Raw genomic sequence first — 26,568 nt, forward strand, 5'->3', positions numbered from 1 at the left:
GGAAACAGATTTGCATAGCATCTGAGGCTGAGGAAGGAAGCATGAGGGGCAAACAGAAGATGAGGAAGCAAGTAAACCTGTTTCTGGGCTTGCTGCTTCAGATAGCAGGTGTGGGAGCCTGTGTGATTAAGTGATTTTCTGTTAGCCCCCTTCCAGTCCACTGCACAGAAGTGTGTCAGAGAAGGCTAGGCTAGAACCAGTTTCTGTGATATGTCGTTTGCACAGTGAACATTCTTATTATGGAAGAAGTGCCCTTGTACTTAAACTCTGCCTGCAAAACGAAAGCCTGTGGCACACTTGTGTTTTAATCGTTTGTACCACACCTGTTATTTCTGCCTTCACCCTTTTTTGCAGAGAATTCCCCCCCACACACACAGTGATGCTTTCAGTCTTGTAAACGCTGATCTGTAGTCTGAAATGGAACAATATAGAAAAAAAGGCTTACCACTTCATCTGTTGTTTTGTTAGGCACTGGTTTGAATCTGTAGAGGATTGTGAGATCCTTAAATAATTATCCTTTTTTTAAAAAAGAGAACATGCTTTGTTTTATGGGATTCTTGCCTTTAAGAAGTAAGTGGAAAAAATGAAATATGCATACAGACCTGAGGGACTCTAGAATATAAACAAAACCCTTAATATCTTCAGTGTGTATCAGGAGTACATGAAGGATTAGCAACTGGTTTAGATTTAGACTCTTGAGGGGAGTCATCTCTCTCCCATTTGCAGGACAAGAAAATGTATTATTTGTCCACTGTTCTCTCTTGCAGTGGCCCTCTAATGAAAACTGATTGCTAATCAGTAGAACAAGCTGAGGGTCTACAAGGAATCACGGAGGGATTTGGAAATTGCATCCAGTTCCCAAATCTTCCCCTCTGATTCCGTCTGGGACTTGAGCAGGCTGATTTCTCTTCCCTTCCCTAACTGATTCTTAGCTTTCCATCTTTTCTGGAACTTTCCATCTTTTCCAACTTTCCATCTCTTCTGGAATGTTTTCAGTTTTCAGGCTATTTTTGAGAGATTTCCCCCATTTTGATTAATTTATGAAGTTATCTCTCTTTTTTTGCACATTGGGGAAGTCCCCAGGGTAGCTATATACCAGGGGTGGCCAACGGTAGCTCTCCAGATTTTTTTACCTACAACTCCATGCTGGCTGGGGCTGATGGGAGTTGTAGGCAAAAAACATCTGGAGAGCTACCGTTGGCCACCCCTGGTATATACCCCTACATACCTGATGATGACAATGATGATTATCATTGTTATTATCGTTATTTAGGTCATTTATCAATGATGTGGTGCAGAGTGTTAAAGCTGCAGTACTGCAGTCCTAAGCTCTGCTCACGACCTGAGTTCGATCCCTGGCGGAAGCTGGGTTTTCAGGTTGCTGGCTCGAGGTTGACTCAGCCTTCCATCCTTCTGAGGTCGGTAAAATGAGTCCCCAGCTTGCTGGGGGGAAGGCGTAGATGACTGGGGAAGGCAATGGCAAACCACCCCGTTAAAAAGTCTGCCATGAAAGCATTGTGAAAGCAACGTCATCCCAGAGTCAGAAACGACTGGTGCTTGCACAGGGGACCTTTCCTTTTCCTTTTCACCCAAAGTTGCTCAATACAATATTTACTTTAAAATCAAATAAAACATTTCCTGTACAGTGCATTAAAACATCTAAAACCATTAGCAGTGCAGTGCAGATATAAAATTTTAGCAGGTAACAGATGTCATTCTTGTTTAGTCCTGAAGGCCTGTACAGGCAATGCCAACTTCATTTCCAAAAGAACCAGGTTCCACAGTCTGGAGAAGCACAGCTAAAAAACCCTCGCCTTGGTCCCAGCCAGTCTAACCTCCTCTAAAGGCAGCTCACAGAGGAATACCATGCATGGATCCTGGAGTCCAAACAGGCTGGTTGTGGGTGAAGGTGGTCCTTTAGAGAAGATGGCCCACCTTGTCTCTGTGTGGTCTGGTTTTTCAGCTTTCCTTGCCATACAAGGGCCAGCTAGTTTACCTTTAGATAAATTGAGTCCCCAATGTTGTTGACCCTGTGGCACTTACGGAATTTGGAGCCATAGTAGCGGGTGCCACCACAAAGGTGCTGCTGTCAGGGCTCTAACCCACCCCCATATACATTTTTTAAAATAAAAGTTTAATTAAAATGAAATGATCAGCAGTGGAGAAATGGAAGATTTCAGTTTTAGTAGATCATCTTCCCACTCTTCCCCTTCTTGGCTTTCCCTCAAAGAAAACACACGCCCTTCCAATACTGCCAAGATTAAAATAGGGATATGTTTGTAATATCCCACTTTTCTTTTTCTCTCTCTTTTTTCTGTCAAACACACGACACACAGAGTTACTCATAGCAGAAGCCTGTTCCCGGCTTGCTTCATGTTAGGCTCAACAATTGGTTGTCCTGCACCAGTTTCAAAGCCAAGAGAGTGTCTGTTCCTTTGCATTAAAAAGTACTTGGAAAATGCAACTGCTTTGAAGTGTATTGTCAATTGAAAGTAGGGTTCTGCTGTTGCAATGTATGAGTCAAGTAGCCTGTGTGCTGACTGGAGCTTTAGTGTTCATGCATGTGTTCTGCAGGCAAGATGTATGCATTCCTGTTTTCAGATATAATTTCTACAGACCTGGGAGAGGAAGCTAAAATCTACACCTCTAGCAACCTGCACTAAACATTTTAACAAAGAACCCCCCCAAAAAAACAACAATAGGAATAGCAATTTGCCAGGGAGACCATCCCCCTCTTTGCTGTCTGATTGGATTGCTTTCATCATTTGTAATCTGTCTTGAGTCTCAGTGAGAAAGGTGAAGTATAAATGAAGTTAATAATTATGCTAATAATTAATAGAGACAGCTGCATCATATGAAATATACATGTAGAGCTTCCAAATGCAGCTCCTTTTAACTCACCTTTAAACTATGTCTCCTTTGTGTGATAATGCAATCATAACTTGTTCTTAATGGACCGTTTTTGGACCCCAGACCCCCTTTCTATCCCACCTTCCTTTCCATGATTACAGGAAGAAAAAACCTTGGGTATGCATTATCTTTAAGTGCCTTACATCAAAGTGCTAACTGGTATAAACTGTGTATGCATGACTAAAACTGATATAAACATAGTTACTGAGACAGAAGAACACAAAGCAGCCTTGCTTTGTAAATGCAACTCTTCCTTTGTGTTTACCTTATTTGGGTCCATTTTTGATGGCTGGCAACCAAGCTGGTTGTTAAGAGAGTTACAGTTTATAGAAAAACCTGTTTGGGGCTGAGATGCCAAAAGAAACGGCATGGTGTTTTTGGAAGGGAACATTTGTAGAGGGCATCCAAAATAGAATGCTGTATTCTTCTAATGTTGCTTTAACATACATTTCTTTAAAACTCTCTTAGGGCGAAGGCTGCCGTACCGTTCCTCTTTCTGGCCATGTAGGATTTGACAGCCTGCCTGACCAACTGGTTAATAAATCAGTTAGCCATGGTTTCTGTTTCAACATCCTGTGTGTGGGTGAGTACTTTTTTTTACCACTGCTGCTTCCATTTTTGGGAAAGTTTGATGCCAAACGTCGGTCTCTTTGTGCTGCTTGATGTCACATGTAGGTAAACAAGTAAGCCTTTGATTTATCCAGAAAACACATCCTGAGTCATCTGATTAAGTTTTATGCCAGACAAATAAGATTCACTGTCTCTTTGGGAGGTCTGAAGATGATGGGATGGAATGAGGTCTGTGTTGCTGGGCAAATGAGCAGCCAAAACGGAGAGCTTGATACTGAAGGCCCACAGGGTTCCAAGGCCTGTGCTATGGTGTTTCTGCAAGATGGAAAAGAAGTTAGATAACCTTGTTTCAAACCTGTGCATAACAGAATGAAAAGAAATCTAAAGATTCTGTCAAGCATGCTGCTGTTTTGTGCACAAGTCCATCTGCTCCATTTAGTTCATACGGGTGATGATCAGTGTTCCCTCTAAGCTAAGTTAGCATGAGCTAGCTCACAGATTTTTAACCTCTAGCTCACACATTTTTGTCTTAGCTCAGGAAGTATGATCCCAGAGCACAATAATTTATGCAGTAGCTCACAACTTTAATGCCAGTAGCTTACAACTTTAATACCAGCAGCCTACAAAGTAGAATTTTTGCTTACAAGGCTCTGCGGCTTAGAGGGAACATTGGTGATGATGATGAAAGCAAACCTGTTTCTGGTAGGGGAATTGCAGGGATGGATGAATGCTTCTCTGTTAAAAAAAAATCAATTAATATAGAAAACTAACCTGTAAGGGAGAAGGCTAGTTTTCTGGAGGCAGGGGGTGAAAAAAAAATTGTACTAGGATCTGGGAGAATCAAGGTTCAGATCTCCATTCTGTCATGAAGTTCACTGGGTGAGCCTGAGCCAGTTATTGTTTCTCAACCTAACCTACCTCAAAGGGCTGTAATGTGAAAAAAAATGGAGGAGAGAGGAATGATGCACATGCACCCTGAGCTTCTTGGAAGGAAGATGAGATTAAAATGTGCTTAATAACAGATAAATCTTGGCAGTGGTGTAAGTTCTGTTAGCCAAAGGGCATCTGCTTGGACAGGGTGCAAAATGGGCATTAAAAGTCATGGAATATATATTCAGAATGATGTTCACTGTGAATGTTTCTGTTCATGCTTAATACATCTGACAGATGCCTCCAAGTTGGTCAGAGGTTCAGTTCTTATTTTTATTTGTCCATTACATTTTTGTTTTTCCTTTTCAAACAAAAATTGTCTCCCTACATGGCTCACATCAATAACAAGTCCCAGACCAATTGAGCAGCAGGAGCTGAATATGAAGATGACAGCTATTTCAATTACATAAATAATAAATTAGGCAAATGAATTATCATATGCAAATAAACAATGGCCAAGGTTTATATGTGTGTTTTAAAATAGCGAATGTGGGAAGTGCCAACTTAGCTTGGGAAAGGGGGTTGAAAATACCACACTTGCAAGCATGATGCTACATGAAGTCGAAAGGCTGATTTGCTCATTGACTGCCTTTTGTGTGGAGCTCCTGCGTTGTTATATGGAGATGGCTGGAGTACTGTTGGGGAGCTGTCCTAGTTTCAAGGTAACGCTAATGGAGGATGGCAGGTGCACTTGAAGGAGGATTCCACTAGTTAGGGAGAAAGAAATGCCCAGTCTTGATTATTCTTCATTCTTTCTATGCTGCTGTTCATGTCTGCAGCTAATAATGTTAAAAGTATTTGTTAAATGCCCTTTTTATTACATGTTTTCAACTGCCTCTCATATGGACTTGTGGAGCTACTTTTGCCAAGTTAGACTATTGGTGTACATTGCTTATATTTTCTATTCTGACTGGCAGTTAGTTCTCCAGGGTCTCAGGTAGAGAAAGGTCCTTCCTTGTATCATCTGTTGGTGGTCTTTTCAATTGGAGGTGTTAGGAATTGCAGCCAGGACAGTTCGATTTCAAAACATGTGCTTTAACAAAGCTGTGGCCCCTTTCCCAGCTTCCAAAGGTGGATTTACACATCTCCATTATACCGTTGTATCTGCATAGGTTTATTCAGATTTGTCAGCTGCTGTTTTCTGGGGCAGGATGGGATGCGGAATGGTCTAATATAGCCTGATCTCATCAGATCTCGTAAACCATGCCAGATTAGTACATGGTTGGGTGACCACCAAGGAAGACATTGCCGATAAAGGCAACTCTGCTTCTCACTTGCCTTCAAAACCATATGCATTCTCCATAAGTCAGATGCTACTTGATCACACACACGCTTTATGGGATTGCAAAAAGTGTAACCTCCATATCTGGAGACACTGTTGGTTGAAGAGAATTTCAGGGAAACTGGCAAGAACAGAAAGGGAGCTTCTACAGTTGATCAGCACAGATCATGTGGAACTACTTCATTCTTAGTTCATGACTACTAATTTTTTGTCTGAGAACCAGTGCTGTTTTTAGGAGCTTAGCAAAAAAACAACCAACCTTTAAAAAGCCCTTCCTAAATAGGATGGCGATCTTAAAAGACATACTTTGGGTAACATGCCCCACAATGTTTGGGCCACCATTAGAAAGGCCCTGCTTCAAGTATATGCAAATCCAGCCTTCTGAATAGTCAGAATTCTCAGCACTGATACTTCTGTGGATATTAATGGGAATGAAGGCTGATAGGTGCTTCCTGTAGTATTCTGGATTTGGATTTAATGGAGTTTTGAGTAGGAATCAGCACCTTGAATTAAACCATAAACCAGCCAGACAGCCTTCCTTTGAACTTGTCATGTATGCTTTCCCCTCCATCAGAAAGTGAGCAGTTATATCTCACATCAGCTGTAGCTTTAACACTACACAAGCATGTCTGTCATATTAATAGATCCTTAATGTTTCAGGAGCATGGGTTATAGTTGCAGGAGCTCTTTGGTCTAGGAAAAACTCCTGCCTAAAAATCTGATGCAAAGTGCTTCTTGCTGCAGGTTCTCTAAATGCAGCTCTGGGTCCAGGTGCAGGCCCCAGATTGCAGACTTGATCAGCTAAGGATCATGAATATCTGCCTATTTCTTGTCTAGATTGCTGGTTTTATCAGATCAAACTTCTGTCAAGATGGGGATGAAGGGGGTATAGGGTCATGAGAATAGCATTGCAAAAACAAGACTCTTCTGGCCTCAACCAGGAACTGTATATTTACAAAAACCATTTAGACTGAGCAAACTTAGACTACAAATGTATCTATTTGCAGACTGTCCTTTTTTGGGCCTACTTTTCTCCATTGTCCCTTTAGATGACAGCAAATGGCTAGTGAGAGAAAAGCAGTGCACATCTCTCACTGAATTATTGTGCTGCAAAACTCTCATAAAGCTGCCATAAAGCGTGTGGTAGGACACAAACGGGTGAAGGCCAGGATCAGGTGCAAGTGCAGCTAGCTGTCTCTCAGGCAAGTCTTTTTGTTGCTCGGACTAGTGAGCCACTTGGAGGCTTTGGTAGACATTAGGCACATGACCTGGTGCCCAGGGCTGGCTTGCCCACTTGGCAAACTAGGTGGTTGCCTAGGATGCTGAGAGGGTGGGGTGCCGAATTGGGCTCCCCCCCTCCTGGTGCTCCAGGCAAGTGCCTAGTCTGCCTACTTCCTCTGCCTGCCTGCCCATCACCACTGCCCGCCCCTCCTTTCTCTTCCTGTCCCTTCGACTCCCCCCTCTCCTGCGATCACAGTATGGCACTCCTGGGCCCTGCCGGCCATGATGCAGCGTACATCTTCCGGTGGTTCCGGAAGGGAGGTGGAGCCAAGTCTTCTCGATCATGTCCTTCAGAAGATAAGACACACGCCACATTGCAGCTGGCAGGGCCCAGGCACGGCGCACTGTGATCATGCGGGGGCGAGGGAAGTAGGGGGCGCCTTGGGGGGGGGTGCGACGAAGCGCTGCATTGCGTTGCAGCACTGCGGAGGTGGGGGGGGCCTGCTGGGGCACCGTGCGCCCTTGGGCCAGTGCTGCTGGTGCAATATGACATATTCTTTGTGGTTGTTGTCGGGACTTGTAAGTTGGTTGTCCTCGTCTCCCTGTAGTTTAGGGAAAAGGTTGGAGCAAATAAAAAGAAAGAAAAATATAACTATGCATGTGATGTAGTACAAATGTACAGAACATCAGTATATAATTTAATAATGTCGTCAGAAGTAGCAAAAAGAATTAAAACAACGGTCCTGTGGTTCAGCATGTAAGCACCTAATTCCAATATAAAGACAAATGTCCATTTACAAAAATACAGTACATATTACCTCCATGGTCAAGAACCAATACCAAATGCATTTCAGCACCTAGTCTTTCTTTCAGTGGTATGAGTCAAACTGAGAACTCCATTAATAATATACAAAAACTGTAGCAATAATATACAAAAACTGGCCATACAAATAATGGACCTGAAATGAAAAAAGGTAAGGAACGAGAAATAATTATCATCTAAATGTCTGATGGGAAACAAAATTAATTTAAATATTTGCAATACATGAAACTAGGACAGCTACCTTACACAGACTAAGATGTTCACCCATGGAGTAAGTGGTATCACATTTTCCTATGATACAACATGGGCAGCTCATCAAAATGCAAAATATTTCCTTTGCCCATAGGTCTAAAATATCCATAAAACATGTAACTCAGCAATTACAAATTAAAAAGTTTCATTGTTTTAGAAAAAAAGGGGTATGTAGCAAGTTGGAAAAACCTGAGGCATAGGCAAAATGTTTCGCATGATGTCATTCACATCACCAGTCTGAGATCACCTAAGGGTTGTCAGAAGTCTGCAACCATCCTCTTTGCCTTTCTTTTGTGTTTCAGACTGTTACTGAAATTACTTGTTTATTATTGGTGGCCATTCCCAAGAAAACAAAAGCATTTATGATAAAGGTATTTAATGGGGTTCAGAAGGATTTAACAGCTCAGCAAGTTACTCTTTGATGGTAGGGTTGCCAAGACTAACTCAGAAAATATCTGGGGACTTTGGGGGTGGAACCAGGAGACTTTCGCATTCCCTAAAAGAAATTAAGTAAAAATACAGCAGTGCAGTTCCCCTGAATACAGTCTTCATTTCCTCAACCCCAAGCAACTGCATGTCCCTTGTACACTCTTTCACTCACAGAGAAAGACAGTGAGAGAGAGAGAGAAGCCAAAATGAATAGTTTGCAATCCCACACTTGTTTGGTCTCACTGGGGCAATTTACTCACGAGTTGTTGAAGTTCCAAGTTCTTCCAACTAACACAGGGGAACCAACGTTTCTAGTTTACTCTTTACTTGTAAAACAAACGGAGAGTCTGGATTGCTTTCACAGCTATTTGGAGCAGCCATGTTGTTCTGCTGGCTCACCCTGCCCCCATTCAGCCTGGCCTCTACAAAGGCATATACACACCGTCTAAAAAAGTAAGCCTTTCTAAGCATCTTCTTAAGCCTTCTGAAGTGGAAGGCACTTGGCGGCTGGTGGGGCGAGGCTTCTACCCGGCGGCCAGCTGACTGGGGGTGGGGAGGAGCCTGCAAAACTTGGGGATCTCCCCCTGGGACCTGGGGATTGGCAAGCCTACTTGATGGTATGTGTGAAAGAAAACCTAGTCACTTTATCTCTTTTCCACTTGCCCCATAAAAGTAAGTATTCTTCTGGATGCAATTTGTTGTGTTTAATCACATTTTGCCAATGAAAGAACTTGGAAAATGGTATCAAAGAACTTAAAAGTATCAGCTTCTAAATATCTCTCATGAGACTAAAAGCAAAAAAAATAAGAGTAGAGTAGAGTTTAGATTGTTGCATCAACCAAATTTAACTCACAGTATTTTTAAAAAAAAAATTCAAATAGTAATTAAAATACTATACAAAACATTCAAAGGGGGAAAGAGCATTCTCAGTTGAGTTGGAACCAGAAATGATGGAAGGGACCCCAACTGCTTCTTGCCCTCATTCTGGTTCTTCTCATGATGGCATCTGGAAGCTGGAAGGGAGGGGGAAACTAGATTGAACTAGATGGAACTAGATTCAGCATGAAGGAATGGCTAAATAACAGGGTAATCTGCTGGAAGCCAGGATGTTCTCTAAGCTATGTAACAACCCATGGTGAAGCTGAGTATAATATCTTAATATCCACCATGGTTAAAGATTGGTTGTAAATCATGGTGTAGGTTTGTAAATCACAGTGGAGTACTACATCTTTAATTTAGCAAAGCCTGATCGAGATAGCTTGCCTGTCTCCCTATCCACTTGATTTGCGAGGTGATAAAAGAGGTCTTGCTTATGTTGAATTACATTGGCTCTTTAGTAGTATGGTTAGTATAATAAATGAAACCATAGTTTCATTTTATATTTGTAATTTTAATGAAGGGTAGCTCTAACCATGTTAGGAGTCACATCTGTACTGAGTGCAGACAGGTACCCTGGCTGCTGTTTCTTGAATACAGTTTTGGCAGCTACCTAACTGCCTTCCAGTTCAGTGAATCAATCTCCTAAAGCTTTTACTGCCTTGTATGATCTCCATTGTGATGTCTATCTTATTTAGTGTGTGTAAAAGAGATAAAGAAAGCAGAAGCGATTGGCAGTACAGCTTCAGCTGTCACCTTTGGGAAGGCTGGAACAAACCACCATTACATTAGCCTGGAATTGTACTATAAGTAAATGATGGTTCCCCTGCAGGGGATTTAATAAAATCTAGGTTGTCTGCTCTGATGTTGCTGTATTAGAATAAGGGAGAATTGTTATGGCTGTTCAAGCATTAGCTTTACCCTGCTAGTTATCTGTTGTTAAAAAATGACTCTCAGCATTTTAATAACAGTAATACTTAGCCATTACATTGCACTTTACAATATTCAGAGCATCTGAACTCAATAATTCTTGGTACAGAGAAATGGGCAGAAAGTTTCTGCCAATGTTGTTCTTTTCAGCAGAAAATTTTTCATTCCTAAAAATGCAGTGTTTCTTAAAAATCATTCAGTAATGTAATGAATAGGCACATACAGTACTACTCATGTTGTGTTATTTAAAAATTATCGTTAATGTTTTTTCAGGTGTTCCCAGGATATTAAACATTTCTTGCTCATTCATTTTGTTTATATAAAGAATCAGTAAATTAAAACCAAAAAATGCAAATCTAAATCCAAAATGATGTTATATCATACCTTAATTGGTTGCAAGTCCAGTCAAAAGACTTATTTGATCTGATAGACTGTAAACAGGCTAAATTAAATCTTGATTGATTTAAAGGCACTGGAAATTCTTCGGATTCAAAATTCTTCAGAAAACCCACTGATCACATTATGACTCAGTAAAGTAGGCAGATGTTATTACCACCATGTTGCAGAAGGCAGAGAGAGGGACTGAGGATGAAAAAGCCATCTTATATATCTGTTGGGGAGGTGAGATTTAAATTGTGAACTCCCAGCTTGCTCCCTTGCTGCTCCAGGACATCACTGTTCATGTTCTTTTTCAGTGCTATGGTTTTGAAAATATATATTTATGTATACCTTCAGGTCTTTTTTTCTTTAAATGCTGTTAGTTCAAAGAAATTAAAATGTAGGACCTTGCTTTTGAATTTTGTTATCCAGGTTTGTTATCACAGAGTTTGCCAAAGAGTACAATAAACTGATTCTTTATATCGGAGAGAAAGGTTTTTAATGTGGGAAGGAATTGGGTGCTTTGTGCTTGCTCATCAGAGGTTAGAGTCTTCCAGACTTAGATCCCTGCTCTACTTTTATTTGAGCCTGATAGATCACAACTTAAAAGCTTGGTAACCACCAGGAAACATTGCTGTAGAACTGTTCCACAGTAGAAAAGCAGGGAGAGTTGGGATTGGTTTTAAATGTTCAGTTCCAGGAAACTCTTAATTTTGAAAGCAATAAATCAATATGCTCTCCTCCTACCATGAACTGTGTGAACAGCTGAGGCAGTCTGCATTTCCTCCTGATTAGGACCCGACTTCTGTGGGTTGTTCCGGGAACTCTGAAGCTCATTAAGCAAGCTGTTAACTTCCTTGGTAATGATCCAGATGGGACCAGTAACACACTCGCTTTGTAACTTAGAACCAACTGGAAATTATAAAGCAACATGCTAGCTTTCAAGTTTTACAGAACTCTTCCTCAGATTTGATGTTAAAAAGAAGAAGGGGAGAGGAGGAAAAATACTTTTCTGATAGAAGGCATAGTGGAAGCTTTATCTTAAATATATCACAGTCTTGAAATGGTATTTTAGGAAGCTGTCTGAAGATTGAGTCTACATAGAGCAATAAATAACAGATTGAACAATAACATACTGAGACAAAGAAACCAGATCCATTCTCCCAATGAAAAGATGAAAGCCAGCGGTTTTTTGATCTGTCTCTAGCATTAACTGAAATACACAGGTCCCTTGTAAGGCAGAAAGAAAGGTAACTGTGGTAGTCCTTTTAATAGCATAGCCTAGAGATTAATTTTAGATGACGGCCAAGGCTTAGAGTCAATAGGAGCCAAATTTGGCAATGTTATGTGGCAGTTTCCTCTTAAGATAAAATCCCAGCCCTCTTCCATTTCTATGATGTGGTGTTTGAACTGAAATAGTTCAATAGCTTATGAAACTTGCAGCTTGAAACTATGGGCTGGAGCACCTTCCCATGAGAAGCATTACTTGCAAGTTGGTGCCCCATCTTGCTGTTTTGAAGCAACACATTTGTCCCTCATAGTTGCATCTTTGTCCCTTATTATTCCTGTTCCCATCTTAATGCACATGTAGTGTGGAGGCATGTTACAGAGGAACAATAAGGAATCAAATACTAGCAACTGGGAATACAAAATAACGGAATTGTAATGTGGAGCCATGGTATCGCTGTACCTCAGTATAAGGTGTAGATGTTTATTAGAAGTCATTTTCTGCACGGAAAATCTTGGAGCACATGCATGTTCATCACTTGGTGACGTGCATGTATGAATGAGTCATCACAAAAGTCATTTTAGTCTCACTTGAAACACGGCACTCTTCCTTGGAGTCAGTTCATACATTCAGCTGTGATTAATCAAGTACCTGCGCCTCTTGTGTTTGAGCTGCAAGAGGATGTTTTAGGCACCTCATTATTTTTCTTCGGCTGAGGGTTCATTAAGAAGTTGGTCCAGCAAAGAAACTTTAACCTGCTTTCACTCTTGAACTGTTTCCATGGGGAAGAAAAACAGTCCACATTACTTCAAAGAGGATCCCCCCCCCCCTTACATCAGGATGGAATTTGTGAGCAAAAACTTGCTGCTTTGGTTTCTGGCATTTCATCTTTCCTTATTTTAACAGCTGACAGAACAAAAAAAAAAAGTATTTTACTAATCTGGTGCAGAGATCAAATATACCTCTAAAGCCAGTCACAGAAATAAAAAACCATGAGCAAAGAACGATTATAATTCATGAAATACTTCACTTTTGCAGGAATAGAACAGCAACAAAGATACGAGAAAATGTAATATTGTCAAGTTCACTCTGTATGCTCATTTCACTTTCTCATTTAATGCAAGTGTGTGTGTGAGTAGGTTAAAAATGGCCATAACACTATCTGTGTATACGCTGCAATTTATCAGAAATTGTAAGTGTGTGTAATGGAGGAATATGAAACACCGCAGGGCAGTTGAACTCACTGAGATCAAGGAACATGGAGGATGAAGATCGAAAACAACATTCAGTCATGGGGTCCGTTTGATCCTACTCCTGTTTCATTTCTGCTGGCTTTACGCAAAGTATTATGTGAATCAGTTTCATGTCTGGATTCTTGGAGCTTTAGTGTTCTGCATTCCAGGCTGTAAGGAGTTTTTTATTATTATTTTCTTGAAAGGTTTTGAGTGTCCTGTTTAGCTGCAGTTTTGTTCTTACGCTCTTAGGGAGTTTTTTTAAGCGCTTCGGTTCATCTTTTAAACACTGAGACAGTATATTTAAACAAATTATTTTAATGGGATTGATTAATATTGGCAGTGAAATTTGGGATTTGAAAAGCAATATATTCTTCATAACATTTACATGTTCATAATAAATAAAACCAGACCCTTAATTCAAACTTCACTGTAGTTGGTGGGAACAGATCAGCTCAGCTGATGCTTTCTCTAAAAAGCTAGAAGAGATTCTAATTTAGGATTAGTGTGTTTGGGGTCTTGCTTAAAATGTATGCCTCCCCACGAGGGCTGCTGCAAACAGCCATGCCATCCAGGCAGCTGTTTAGATTCCCAGCACTATAAAGAGGCTGGAGATGGGATTCCACTGCCGGTTAATTTTAAACCAGGATCTTGGTCTTGGGAAATATGGATTTGTTTATTTATTACTACATTTTTATCCCACCTTCCTCCAAGGAACTCAGATAATGTATTAGTCTTACAACCCCCCACCACAACCCTGAGTGGATGGCCTAAGGTTACCTGCCAAGCTTCATGGCAAAGTAAGGATTTGAACCTGGGTCCCCCAGATCCTAGTCCAGCACTTTAGTTGCTACAAGCCAGCTTTATGTATCATATTTACTCCATTTATAGTCTACCTTTCTTGCTGAGACGCAAGGCAGATTACACAATTTTTAAAAATGCAGTGAAATTATTCATACATACAGCAGTGTAAAAGAACTGAAATACATTAGATCAGTGGCTCTCAACCTTTTTGGCACCAGGGACCAATTTCGTGGGAGACAATTTTTCCACAGACCGAGGGAGGGGGAGGGGGGTTTGCCTCCCCAGGATGCTTCTCCATCTGCACCCTATTTCTGCCCCCCATGGGGGTCTTTAAATGGGAGGGGGAGACTGGGGCTGTTTCTGCCAACTCCCCACTAAGTGGCCAGGAGACAGAAGACCAATCTGCCTCCCACTTCCATTTACAGACCCCCGCCAGTCAGCTGATCGGGTCCTGGGTGGTTGGAAGGGGCAGTAGGGCTGCTCTGCCTCACTCTGAAGCTGTCTCCCTGCCTTGGAGCAAGGCTGCGCTGCCTCTTTCGTCCACCTGGGTCCTGGGTGGGTGGGGGCAGTATGGTGCCTCTGCCTCACTCTGTGGCCCGGTTGCTAGCAGGCCGGTGGTTGGGGACCCCTGCTAGGGTTGCCAAGTCCAATTCAAGAAATAACTGGGGACTTTGGGGGTGGAGCCAGGAGACTTTGGGGGTGGAGCCAAGATCAAGGCTGTGACAAGCATAATTGAACTCCAAAGGGAGTTCTGGCCATCACATTTAAAGGGACGGCACACCTTTTCAATTCCTTCCTTCCATAGGAAATAATGAAGGATAGGGGCACCTTCTTTAGGGGCTCATAGAATTGGACCCCCTGGTTCAATCTTTTTGAAATTTGGGGGCTATTTTGGGGAGAGGCACTAGATGCTATACTGAAAATTTGGTGCCTCTACCCCAAAAAACAGCTCCCCCAGAGCCCCAGATACCCGCAGATCAATTCTCCATGATTTTCTATGGGAATAAATCTCCATAGGGAATAATAGAGTTCCCAGCAGACATTTCCCTCTCCCTGCTTTCTGATGACCCTGAAGCGGGGGGAGGGCCTCCAAACCGGGGGATCCTTTGCTGCCACCTGGGGATTGGCAACCCTAACCCCTGCATTAGATAATACAATAAAATAGTACAGTATACAACAAACAGTATAATAAAAATGCATTACAAAATTAGAAAGCAATGCAATAAAAATTCTAATACATACAATAAACAATGCAGCAATAACTGCTTATGATGAAGTCATAAAGAGAAGAAAGACACTGAGCATGTATAATTTTTGGTCTGTAACCAAAAATTGCACCTACTCCCCAGACAGTTGGATTAGGACGAATCTTGGATTGTATTTAATAGTTGGATTGGCCATTGTTTCTGCGCTACCTTGAGCACAGCAAAAGATGAGTTGCAAATACTTCAATAAATGGACTTCTTGGTTTGCACCACAGATTCTGTTGCTACCCTAAATGGTGATCAGGCAATTGGTTATTTACAAATTGGATCGCCAGGTGTGTCTTCCAAGCAGTCTGTAACCTTTGTATGTATTATAGAAATTTAGCTTCCTTCTGGAAGATCTTTGCCCTGTTTCATGGTCTACAATGGCTTGGTGCTTCTATTCTGGCTGACCAGATATGCCATAGGTCTGCGAAGTGGATGAGAGTCACTTGAAAAAACAAATACATTTTGATGGGGTTTAGGGGTCTAGAGTCACAGAGCCTTGTCTAGATTCTTTTATAGACCCTAGCACCACACCTTCATTTTCTCCATCCCTACATGGCATCTGATTCAGCTTTGTTTCCAGCTGGGCTGCAGCTGGATAATTATGGCTTCAAGTGGATGATAATTGGCAGGCTCTGTTTCTTTAGTGCAAAGTGCCTTTACTGAAAGACAAATGCTTTACTTATAAAGAAAGCAGAGAACCGATGTTCTATTAGTGGGTTAATGTCCCATCTTAGCTCAGTATTGTTGGTCCTGGCTAGCAGCAGGGCTAAGCCCAGCCCTCTAGTTTTTGTATGGAAATCTTTTTTCAGCCATGGTTGCTGAGAAAAAATGGGGAATGTTGGCCTTTGGGTTGGCAAAGCCAGTGGCCTTTCCTGTCAGAAATGAGGAAAGGGAGAAGGGAAGATGCTATTAATGTGGATTGCCAAGGTACACTGAGGGTTTATCTCAGCTGCAGAAGTAAATTAGTTTAATAGTCATTTTTCTCCTCAGGGAACTGCAAATCAGTCAGGGAAGGGACCTGTAGGGATTTCTATAGAGGATTGTCAGTACCCCTATACAAGGACAGTTCTCAGAATTCTTTTATCAATGATGGATAAAACTGAAGTAAAACTAATATTTGTACTGAAGATATGCCTTTAGAAATGTCATCTGCTGAGGGAATTGTGGGTATGTGACAAGAGCTGGTATTTACATTTCATTGGGTTCCCTTTGTGTGGTGGATACCTGGGGCCCAGTTCATACGTTACCTCTGTGGTGTGGTTGCCACTGCAAAGCCACTCTAATATGATCTGAGTCCTGTTGTTGTATGAATCATACACAAGTGCTTTGTTTCATTCATTTATTTAATTATGTTATTTATAGTCCATCTTTCTCACTGAGTCTCAAGGCAGATTACACAGGTCTCACAGAAGACTCAAAGAGGATGTCATAGGTCAAAAACTCATAATGCTTTCCACACAAGCACAGAACATCCTTTGGAGTAGCCATGGGAAGCATCCATCCAGCCTCATCTTGTTCTTGCATGTGCTGTTGCTTTAACGTGGAGTTTGCAAGGCCACATAGTGATGGTTTTGTGGCAGCAGCACATCACAAATAGAACACAAACAAAACCTAGCTCTTGCTCTTTAGTCAAGCGAAATATTCACCATGCAAAGAAACACGGTAAAACACGTGCACTGCATTGCAACTTGCCATGTCTAAAAGTCAGGACTCTAAGGTCCTTTCCTTAATATTATCATTTATTTCTTAAAACATTTATATCCCACCTTTCCTTGTGGTTCAAGGCCTTCATCTTTGCAAGAAAAAAAAACTTGACCACTTTCCCGGGGCAGTAGCCAGAACATCCACAAGCATTTTGCATACTTTTTTTCCTGCTTGGAAAAATTAGGGTATCAAAGGATGTGTGACTTACTACAGACTGGAGAGAGAGAAGTAGGATTAAAACCAAATGTGTGATGGGACACAGGGTCATTGGGCCAACTAGAAAAGAAGAAGAAATTGGATTTATAACCTGCCCTTAACTCAGAATGGCTTACAATCTCCTTTCCTTCCTCTCCCAATAACAAACAGTCTGTAATGTGGGTGGGGCTGAGAGAGCTCTTGAGAGAATTGCTCTTGAGAAAACAAGAGCTTGCCCAAGGATACCCAGCAACTGCATGTGGAGGAGTGGGGAATCAAACCCGATTCTCCCAGATTAGAGTCCACTGATCTTAAGCACTACACCAAACTGGGTCTTGAATCTGTATTAGGATGTAGGACCTGTATTAAATGCTAAAGTTCCACCTTCACCGTTGGAAGGTCATATGGGTGCTGCAGCTCATTCAACTGTAGCATAGGCTACCAGTAAACTTGTATTTACTCTATAAAGTTTAAAAATAAGTGAATGCAATATGTCTCTGGATTGCAAGTACTAGGGATGCACAGTTGAGGAGAAAGCAAAGTATAAATAAAATGTTCACACTCCATTTTTCCTCCCTAGTGGGGAGCCAAAGCAGTTTATCCTATTATTCTTCCCTCCTTCAATTTATCCTCAGAACAACAACCCTGTGAGGTAGGTTAGGCTGAGAGAATGTAACAAACCCATGGAGCTTCAGTTGCAGAGTAGGGTTTAACCCAGTTCTTCCACATCCCAGAATGGCTGTTGCTAGTACACCATGCTGGTTTTCTTATTGCCTTCATATTCTTCATGTGTGTTTCACAGAAGCATGTTGCTATTCTGTTGGGATCAGATGGACCCTCAGCCTGATCCAGCAAGGTTGTTTGTGTTCTTGTAAGCCTCTGAGAGACCTTCTTGCCATTTGCAAAGAGTGACTGCTGCCATGCGGGTGCTTAGACACCCCACCCCTTCACAATGTTCTTTATGACAAACCATTTGACAAAGGACTCCCTGCAGGACGAAATGATATGATGTTGTGTTTTGCTCATGCCATCTTTAAATTACAACATGCCCATCTGTTTCTTTCCCTTAATCTTCACTCCTTTTACCTTGATTGATCTGTCCCAGCATCTCTCGTCCTCTCTCACATACCTAGCTTTTCAGGACAATTAATATTACTGGTCCTGTTTTGTGTTTTGTCCAAGTTGCTGGAGCTGTACAAAGACAGAGGCTTCCCCTTTGGTACTTCTAATTCACTCTGCGTGTGCAGCAGTCCATGGCAGCAATTCCTGTGGAGCACCATGGGGTTGTCAAAGCAAGATTATTGCTATTATTTTAAAATATATGTACACACTACAGTTTTCTTGGAAACCCCTAAGAAAAAAATTCTGATGGCCTTTTAAAAGGGCAGATTAGTATCCTGCTGTCATCTTACGTATATATTTCTCTCTTTGGGTGAATATAGTAGTAATATTTTAGAGGAATAAAGGAATTTGGGTAGAACTGTTACTGCCATCCAAATGCATATTTACAAGGGAGGGCATGTTTTGGGACGAACGCTGAAAAAAAAATTCGGCACGATTCAGTCTGAACTTCAGAAATGCCATCAATAATTTAATTCTGGTAGACTCATCTGTAGTGCCATTAGTGAAGAATCTGCTATGGCAGTCCCTAGAATATTATGCCTTTTGTTGCAATCTGTATGTCAGTCGAACCTGAAGGTGCTCACATCATCTTTGGAGTAGGTGGAGACAGACCACATGAAAATTTTCCATTCTGCCCTCCACATATGCCCAAGCCCAGTTCCATAACATTGTTCTCCTCTTCAGACTTATTAAACTGGTGCTCAAGAAGAAACAGTTCTCTTCCATTTTTAAAACCTTCTGCAGTTCATCTCCATCCCAGAGGAACAGCCATATGTTTTTCTTTTTATGTTCCTAGATCCCCTCTCCACCTTGGCCTGATTTTATGTGTGTGAATGTGAGAAAGAGAGAGAGAGAGAGGAACTAAAAGGCTGAGAGAGCAGCTGCTGTTCTGTTGCAGACTGACTTGGGTTTCCCATCTACCCCCACCCCCAGAGGGCAAACGCTTTCCTGGTCTGTGATGCAGGAAATTTGTGTCAGTGCATTAATGTAGTATAGAATACTAGGGACAAATCAGCAATGGGTAGAAGTGTTGCGCTTTTTTAATGCAGTGAGTTTTTGATGGAGCCTTGGCCAAGGGTAGTTCACAAAAATTGCCTTGCTGTCACACATCATGTTTTTAGGCTGCTTCTGCGACTTATGTTAAGAATACACTTTTGTCTACAGTGCACTTTTAAAGCTTCTGCATATGGAACTGGAGCCAGAAAATATTTTTTTCCTATTCCTTCAAAGACAAAACTCAAATTTTTAGGAGCTCAGATTTTTAGAACCTAGGACCCCCCTCCCCCAACCACAGTTAATGTAGCCTTGCAGATACTTTTGCAAAATTTTCTAGGCTGCAGATATTTTTTATTAATCTTCATGGTTGTTTGCTTTTTATGATTTGAATGGAATTTGGAATCCCACTGGAAAGATCAAAATGAATAAATTCAGTTGTACCTGAAAAGAAACAGTATTCATATAGCTTACCTATTTAATTACCTGTTGGAGTTTCTTACTTGCCACACCAAGTGAGTTGTAGGGGTTAACTGATGAGCCTGGCTTAATGGCAGCGCCTAACAGTGAAAAAAGATTTTTTGAAATGTGTGCAAAAGCATTTAGGATTTGAGATTCAAATGATTCAGTGTTCGGTTCTTTTGGGAAAATCACAAAAGATACTTTTGGGGCTTGTGAAATATGTGCTGCCTCCTGTCTTTGTATACAGGAGATCAGTTTGCATCTCTCTTTGGCTAGTCTGGTTCTCTTTAGTATGGCTCATCCCATTAATTAACTATCAGGACAAAATGAGCTGCTACATAGTTCCAGCATCTTGTAAAACTTTTTGCCTTATTTTAATCTCAAAAGGAGAAACTGGGCTTGGAAAATCAACCTTGATGGATACCCTTTTCAACACCAAGTTTGAAGGCGAACCAGCCTCTCATTCACAGCCAGGAGTTCAGCTAAAATCCAGTACTTATGATCTTCAGGAAAGCAACGTCCACTTGAAGCTGACCATTGTTAGCACTGTGGGTTTTGGAGACCAGATTAACAAAGAGGACAGGTAAGCAAGAGATAACTGTTGGTCAACTAAAGACCAAGCTTAAACCCCCTCCCCCATTGTCAGCTGGTTTCTGACAATGCATGGACAAACAGCTAACCACAGCTTGGTTGTAGAACATTTGCGTGGCATGCTCAGGGTCTTATTTCAGTCGTAGATGGCCTAACGTTGTATTAGTCAGCTTCACACTTTCAGTTACTTGTGCTAGTGGTCATACAAACACTCTTAGTACCAAAGCCATAAACTTACAGGGTACCTTGCTTAGTCTTCTGTCAATTAGTAAATTGCTTCTTTTCCAGTTTGCAATCTGATCAAGCCAGTAGCATAAGCAATTCCCCCCTCCCTGGTGTATCATCAGAAATTATCCTTGATTTCTAGGAATCAAGGTATTTGTAGTTACTTGATGGTCCTAGTTGACTTGGGTGGGATTTCTTTGTTTAGCTTGTATAAAATTATGTGGGGAGGGAGGCAGCTTTTCATGGCACAGACAAAAGCTTTGTATAATCCAAAGTGATCTCACTTAATTAATTAAGTGATCTCCTTAATTAATCAAGTATTTTTAATTCCCCCACACCCTATAACGAGGTACAAGCTTGGAATACCTTATACTTTGTGATATGTTCTCTGTTTTTCCCCCTTCTTAAAAAAGTTATAAGCCTATAGTGGAGTTCATTGATGCCCAGTTTGAATCTTATCTCCAAGAAGAACTGAAAATCAAGCGGGTTTTACACAACTATCATGATTCCCGGATCCATGCCTGCTTGTATTTCATTGCCCCCACTGGCCATTCTTTGAAATCTCTGGATTTGGTAACAATGAAGAAGCTAGACAGTAAGGTATGACTTGTGTTGGCATCAGAGAGAGTGTGCTAATTGTTTGGGAACCTTTTTTCCTCTTGCATGTGAAGAAATTGGCCCTTTATTTCATTTGCCAATCCCTCTTTGTCACTTCTTGTGCCATGTGGTGGGGTGGGGGGAAGAAAGTAATGAACACATTTTACATGCACAAGGTCTCAGATTTAATGCCTGGCATCTCCTTAGAAGGATTGTGGGTAGCAGGGTTTCACCATTAGATTTCAGAAACCTGATGACAGGGTAGACTCTACTAGGCAAAAAAGTCTAATCTATTAAATTAGTTTAAGGTTGCTTTCTATGTTCAGTGGGAAGCTTCAAACCCCAATTCTTTCCTCTTCCTCCACCCCCATTTTCTTACAGGTAAATATAATTCCTATTATTGCCAAATCTGATGCCATTTCCAAGAGTGAACTGACAAAATTCAAAATAAAGATCACAAGTGAACTTGTCAGCAATGGGGTGCAAATCTACCAGTTCCCTACAGATGATGAATCCGTTGCAGAAATAAATGGGACCATGAACGTAAGCAACAAAAAACTGTTACTTTTTGGGGGGCAAATATCTTTTTGAGGGGAGATATTTTGCAAAATAGGGATAGTACTATTGTTGTAGGGGTTACAGAAACAATGTATGTAAAGCACAATCCATAAGAAGGAGCAATATAATTGGTATTCTTTACTACAATAACATGTATAATGAATGGCTTACTTTTTTATTAAAGTATAGTTAATATGGCTCAACCAAAAGTGATATTCTGAAGTACAAATCTTTCACTTGCCAATTTTTCTTGAGAGTCAGCAGGAGATAGTGGTTAGAATTAGAATATTAGTCTCAGACTGGTTTCAGCCATTCATTTTGTTCAGCTGCTCATTCTCACTTTGGACATGATATTCTCTACCCGCCTCACCTATCGCACAGGGTTGTAGTTAGGTGAGAAGTATTATGTACAGCAGCACACTGAACTCCTTGGAGGCAGGCAAGATAAAAACATATAACACAATATATTGTAGGAGCTGATGGATTTTACTTTTATGTGCATTGTCTCTGTCTGCTGAAACATCTCCTAAAACGCAAACAAAGAAAACCAGAGCAGCAGGAAGTGAAGACTAGTTCCAGGCCTGTGTTACTAGGGATTCCAGGTGACTTTGTTGTAGCTTATATACACAAACACACACGCAAACAAAACCATTATTTGCACTGGATTAAGAACAACAGGATGCTATTTCTTCGCCCTACTAATTTTCCATAATGGTAGGAAGTCTGTACCATCAGTAGAGACCACAAATCCTAGCCAGGATTTCTGATGTCAGGGGGCATCAGCAAAAGTCAGGGGGCACTTAGCGGTCCCCTCCCCCCTGCAGGAAGCACAGCTGCTCCAGCTGCCCCTCCTGTGCATTTTAAGCTGCCCTCTTTCTCCCCTGCTGCTGCTATCGCTACTGCCTCCTCCTGAGGGGCCGTGGAGCCGAAAGAGGGTGGGGGCCACCCCCTCCCTCCTGGGTGATTTAAATTGTGCAGGAAGTCAGTGGCTGCTCATGCCACCCCTCCTGTGTGATTTGAATCGCGGTGAAGGGAGATGGGAGGTGGGGGAGGTCGCTGAGAGAGCGGGAAGAGAAGGCTGTGGGGCCTCAAAGGAACCACTGTGGCACTCAAGGGGCAGTGGCGGCGGCAGTGCTGAATGGTCGAGGGGCCAAGTAAGGCCCCCCCCTGGCCAGGTCAAGGCCAGACCCCTCCCTTGGCTACGGGCCTGAGGGACCATCTCTTATCCTTCCTGATACCCTGCTTCATTGTCCTTCTATTTTATCTTCAGGCATTCTGTTTTCTCAATAGATAACAAAGACAACTGAAATGATAATTACAAAAGACCAGACTAGATGAGACCTGGAAGATCTTTCATTAGGATCTCTCATGGCTGAAAAAATGTGTGTGGATCCAGATTGGGGCTATGGCACTGGGGGAAGGGGTTTAATATTTTCTCCAGATAGTGTTTGCCTGATGCAAATCAGTACCCACTACTGGTCTCTCTACATATGTATGTTTTCTCCCTGGGAGAGCATGAGTGATTAAAATCTGGAATCCCCCCCACTCACCCAAGAGCAGCAGCTCTGTTCTGAACCCCTCTTTTCTTCATAGCTGCTTTTAGCTTTTTAAAAAAGAAAACATAGGAGAGGCACATTTACATTCTTTTTAACAAAATGGGTCTCTGGATCATATTTAGCTTGGCCTAGAAGCATTCTGTGCACACAGGCTTTGCAGCTCTGCCCACAAGTTATGTGCTATAAGTCTCACTGAAACTGTGGTTATCAGATTATATTTGCTGCACATCTGGCATATTGTCATAATAATGTTCATAGCAGGTGTGTGACGAAGCACAAAATTCAGCCTTGCAAATATTTTCCTAAGGATTTTTTTCCCCCTCCTCCCCCCTTTTCTTACAACTGCCTTTTGAAAGGAGTTATATTCTGGCAGCCATCTTTGGCTCTTACTGTGGAGTGCCTTTGAGAAACACATTTCCCATTCATTTCCTGTAGGGTGGAGGCACATGTATTTATGCGCTGTCTCTCATGGCTAGGGAGTCATTCTACTTCTGTGCCTGGCAGTTTTCTTCCAACCTTTAGAAATGTGATCCCAGAGTCTTTTTCTTTATCTTTTGTAAAAAGATTATTTTAAATGCAAGAACAAAATGTTATCTCTAAAGCAATTTGTTAGGGTCTTTTAGTGTGCAAATTAGCATAAATGTATTTTAAAAAGAATGAATAGAAAGTTTCACTGTTTTTTTGCTGTCCTATTCTGACATTTTTGGCCCCTTTACATCAAACCTACAGCCAGAGAGAACATGTCAAAGAACCATTTACTTTTTGGTTAGAGACTCCAGTGCAAAAAGCACTGTGCTACTTCTTATCTGACATGTACTTAAATTTTCTGGTGGCTGCCCATGTGGGAATCATACTGTGCTCCATATGCAGAGCTTATATGATCTAGTGGCTAAGCAAATCAGTTATGAATCAGGCAGTTCCCAGTTCAAACCTTCCATGACTTCCAGAGGTGGGTTTAGGCAAGCCACAACTGTCTCTGCCTTGGACGGTTATCTGCAATTTTGGATGTCTCATCTATCTTAAAAGAATGTTTTTAAAACTATTTTTAAGTATATTTAAAAGTCTTTTGCTTTAAGAACTAAATCTCAAAGGGAATTAACAAAAAATCGCAATAAAAAATCTAAACACAATAAAAACTAATTTGCAACAACAGACCACACCAACAGATTAAACACTGATCAGCCAGCAAATAAACACTTACCAGAATCTAGATAATTCTTTCTAAGTAATCATTTGTAAGAATCACAATAGGATACATGCTTTGAAAATTATAAAAAGCACTATCTATTCTAAATAAGCTATTCTCTTGCTTTTATGCCTTTTTCCCTGGTTTTCCTTCAAGAAGTTTCAGGCAGCATATGTGGGTCTCCCTACCCATCTCACGTGAGGAGGCATGACGGGGACCAAGAAACATTATAAGGGGAACCAGGTGTAGCGCATAGACCGCCACCAGTTGGCCATCCTTTCTTTATGTGATTATCATAACGTGCCTTGGTTTCTTAGGAGAAATGTTATAAAAAATGCAAAGTGTGATTATTTGAAGGGAAGCTGACTTGTTGGTGGGGCTCTTTCTGCTCCCTCTCTTACTCACTCTGTTCTAGGCTCACTTACCATTTGCAGTGATTGGCAGCACAGAGGAAGTGAAGATAGGAAATAAAATGATGAAAGCGCGTCAGTATCCCTGGGGGACAGTGCAGGGTAAGTGTCAGTCCAGTGTGTTAAGGTTGCATACTCTAGTGGGCAAGTTTAAACAAGGCACTGGGGACATGCAACATCATGTAGGCGAGTTCTTCTAGGCATGGCAGTGTCTAGGGTTGCCAAGTCCACCCCAGCCACATGGGGGATGGTTGGTAGGTAGGGTTGCCAGAATCAGATTGGGAAACTCCTGGGGATTTGGAGATTGAGCCTGGGAAGGACCGGGACCTCAGTTGTACTGCATGGTATCTGTGAATGTGTGTTATCTTAATCATATGACTTTGAAGAGATGGATAGTTAACTCACATCAGAAGTAGAGCTGCCTGCATTCAAGTGACCCTTGATTATCTCTCTATCTGTTTCCCCCCATCACCCCAACTTTCTGTTCAGTGGAAAATGAAGCACACTGTGACTTTGTGAAGCTGAGAGAGATGTTGATCCGTGTCAACATGGAGGATCTCCGTGAGCAGACACACACGCGTCATTATGAGTTGTATCGACGGTGTAAACTGGAAGAAATGGGATTTAAAGACACTGATCCAGATAGCAAACCATTCAGGTATTTTTCACCAGATTATTTCTAACAATACATACCTGGAAGATAGGCAGGAGGAAGAGAGAGAACATTTTTTTAAAAGAAATATCCTGAATTTCTTCTACCTTGGAACACAAGCTAGAATAAAATTGGGCAGAATAAAAACAGGCAAAATGTTTGTGGCAGTAGAAAATTAGTGGTACTATTTTATGGTTGCAGCAATGTAAATGTAAATATCTTGGGCTGTGGTCACACTGGAGGTTTTGCATGATCTGGCTGCACCATTATTTGCAGCAGTTTAAATAGTTGCAGGAAGGGATGACTAGACAGCATACCCTGAAGTGGCTGAGAAGTCCACATTACTAGCGCCTCAACCACAGACCATGGTGTCTGGGGGGGAGGGGCAGCTGCGCATGTGCATATGCACACATTCCTACCAAGCAGAAAAACCAATGACAGAGATGGAAGTGACTGTTCACATTTCCCATCCAACAGCCATTCATGACAGGGGGGGTCAGATGCCAGGAAAAGTGGTATGAAAGTGCTGGCATACTTTAATACTGGACTTTCCCCGGTGTCATCAAACTCCGCTTCCAGGACAGGCCGAACCCAGGTGCCGATGACTGGGGCATGGAAGGCAGATGTTGTTGTCTGACCATGCTATCTACACCCACAAAGGTACCATGAAAATATCGGTCTGAAATGCTCATGTGACCACATCTTAGGACATAGTTAAGTTTTTGATAACGTGAATTGCAAATAGTACTTGATCATATATACTGCCTTTCTTTCTGCCCCCCTTCTAAACTCCCTTTAGCTTACAAGAAACATATGAGGCCAAAAGGAATGAGTTCCTGGGAGAGCTGCAGAAAAAGGAAGAGGAGATGAGGCAGATGTTCGTCCAGAGAGTTAAGGAGAAGGAAGCAGAGCTCAAAGAGGCTGAAAAGGAGGTAAGAACAAGAATATTTGAATGCAAAACCTATTTTTATTTAATCAGAATATTTATACCCCACTTTTTCATTTAAAACTATCAAAAGAAACATTAAAAAAACAAAACCCAGAAAGAAGCAATTCAAAATTATTTACAAGTCAGCCAAAATTCCTCATCACAAACTGTAGTAAATGACAGTGTTTTATCTTGATGTTTGAAGGTTCTAATGAAGATACCAGTTGAATAACCCCAGAGAAGGTGTTTCACAGATGGGAACACGCCCACA

General features: G+C 41.5%; 1 protein-coding gene across 5 annotated transcripts in view; it reads left to right on the forward strand.

Moving 5' to 3' along the window:
- The window catches only part of SEPTIN6 (septin 6), a 62,893-nt gene that overhangs the window by 21,291 nt on the left and 15,034 nt on the right, over positions 1-26,568 (forward strand). For all 5 annotated transcript variants that reach the window (XM_060249220.1, XM_060249215.1, XM_060249216.1 and 2 more), the window contains exons 2-8: positions 3,379-3,493; positions 19,982-20,177; positions 20,824-21,010; positions 21,389-21,550; positions 24,723-24,819; positions 25,207-25,375; positions 26,169-26,301. In XM_060249220.1, the coding sequence (XP_060105203.1) occupies positions 3,379-3,493; positions 19,982-20,177; positions 20,824-21,010; positions 21,389-21,550; positions 24,723-24,819; positions 25,207-25,375; positions 26,169-26,301 (1,059 nt within the window). The remainder of the gene's footprint in view (positions 1-3,378; positions 3,494-19,981; positions 20,178-20,823; positions 21,011-21,388; positions 21,551-24,722; positions 24,820-25,206; positions 25,376-26,168; positions 26,302-26,568) is intronic.

This window comes from Heteronotia binoei, chromosome 11, assembly GCF_032191835.1.
Source record: "Heteronotia binoei isolate CCM8104 ecotype False Entrance Well chromosome 11, APGP_CSIRO_Hbin_v1, whole genome shotgun sequence".
In the NCBI taxonomy this organism is placed as follows: domain Eukaryota; kingdom Metazoa; phylum Chordata; class Lepidosauria; order Squamata; family Gekkonidae; genus Heteronotia; species Heteronotia binoei.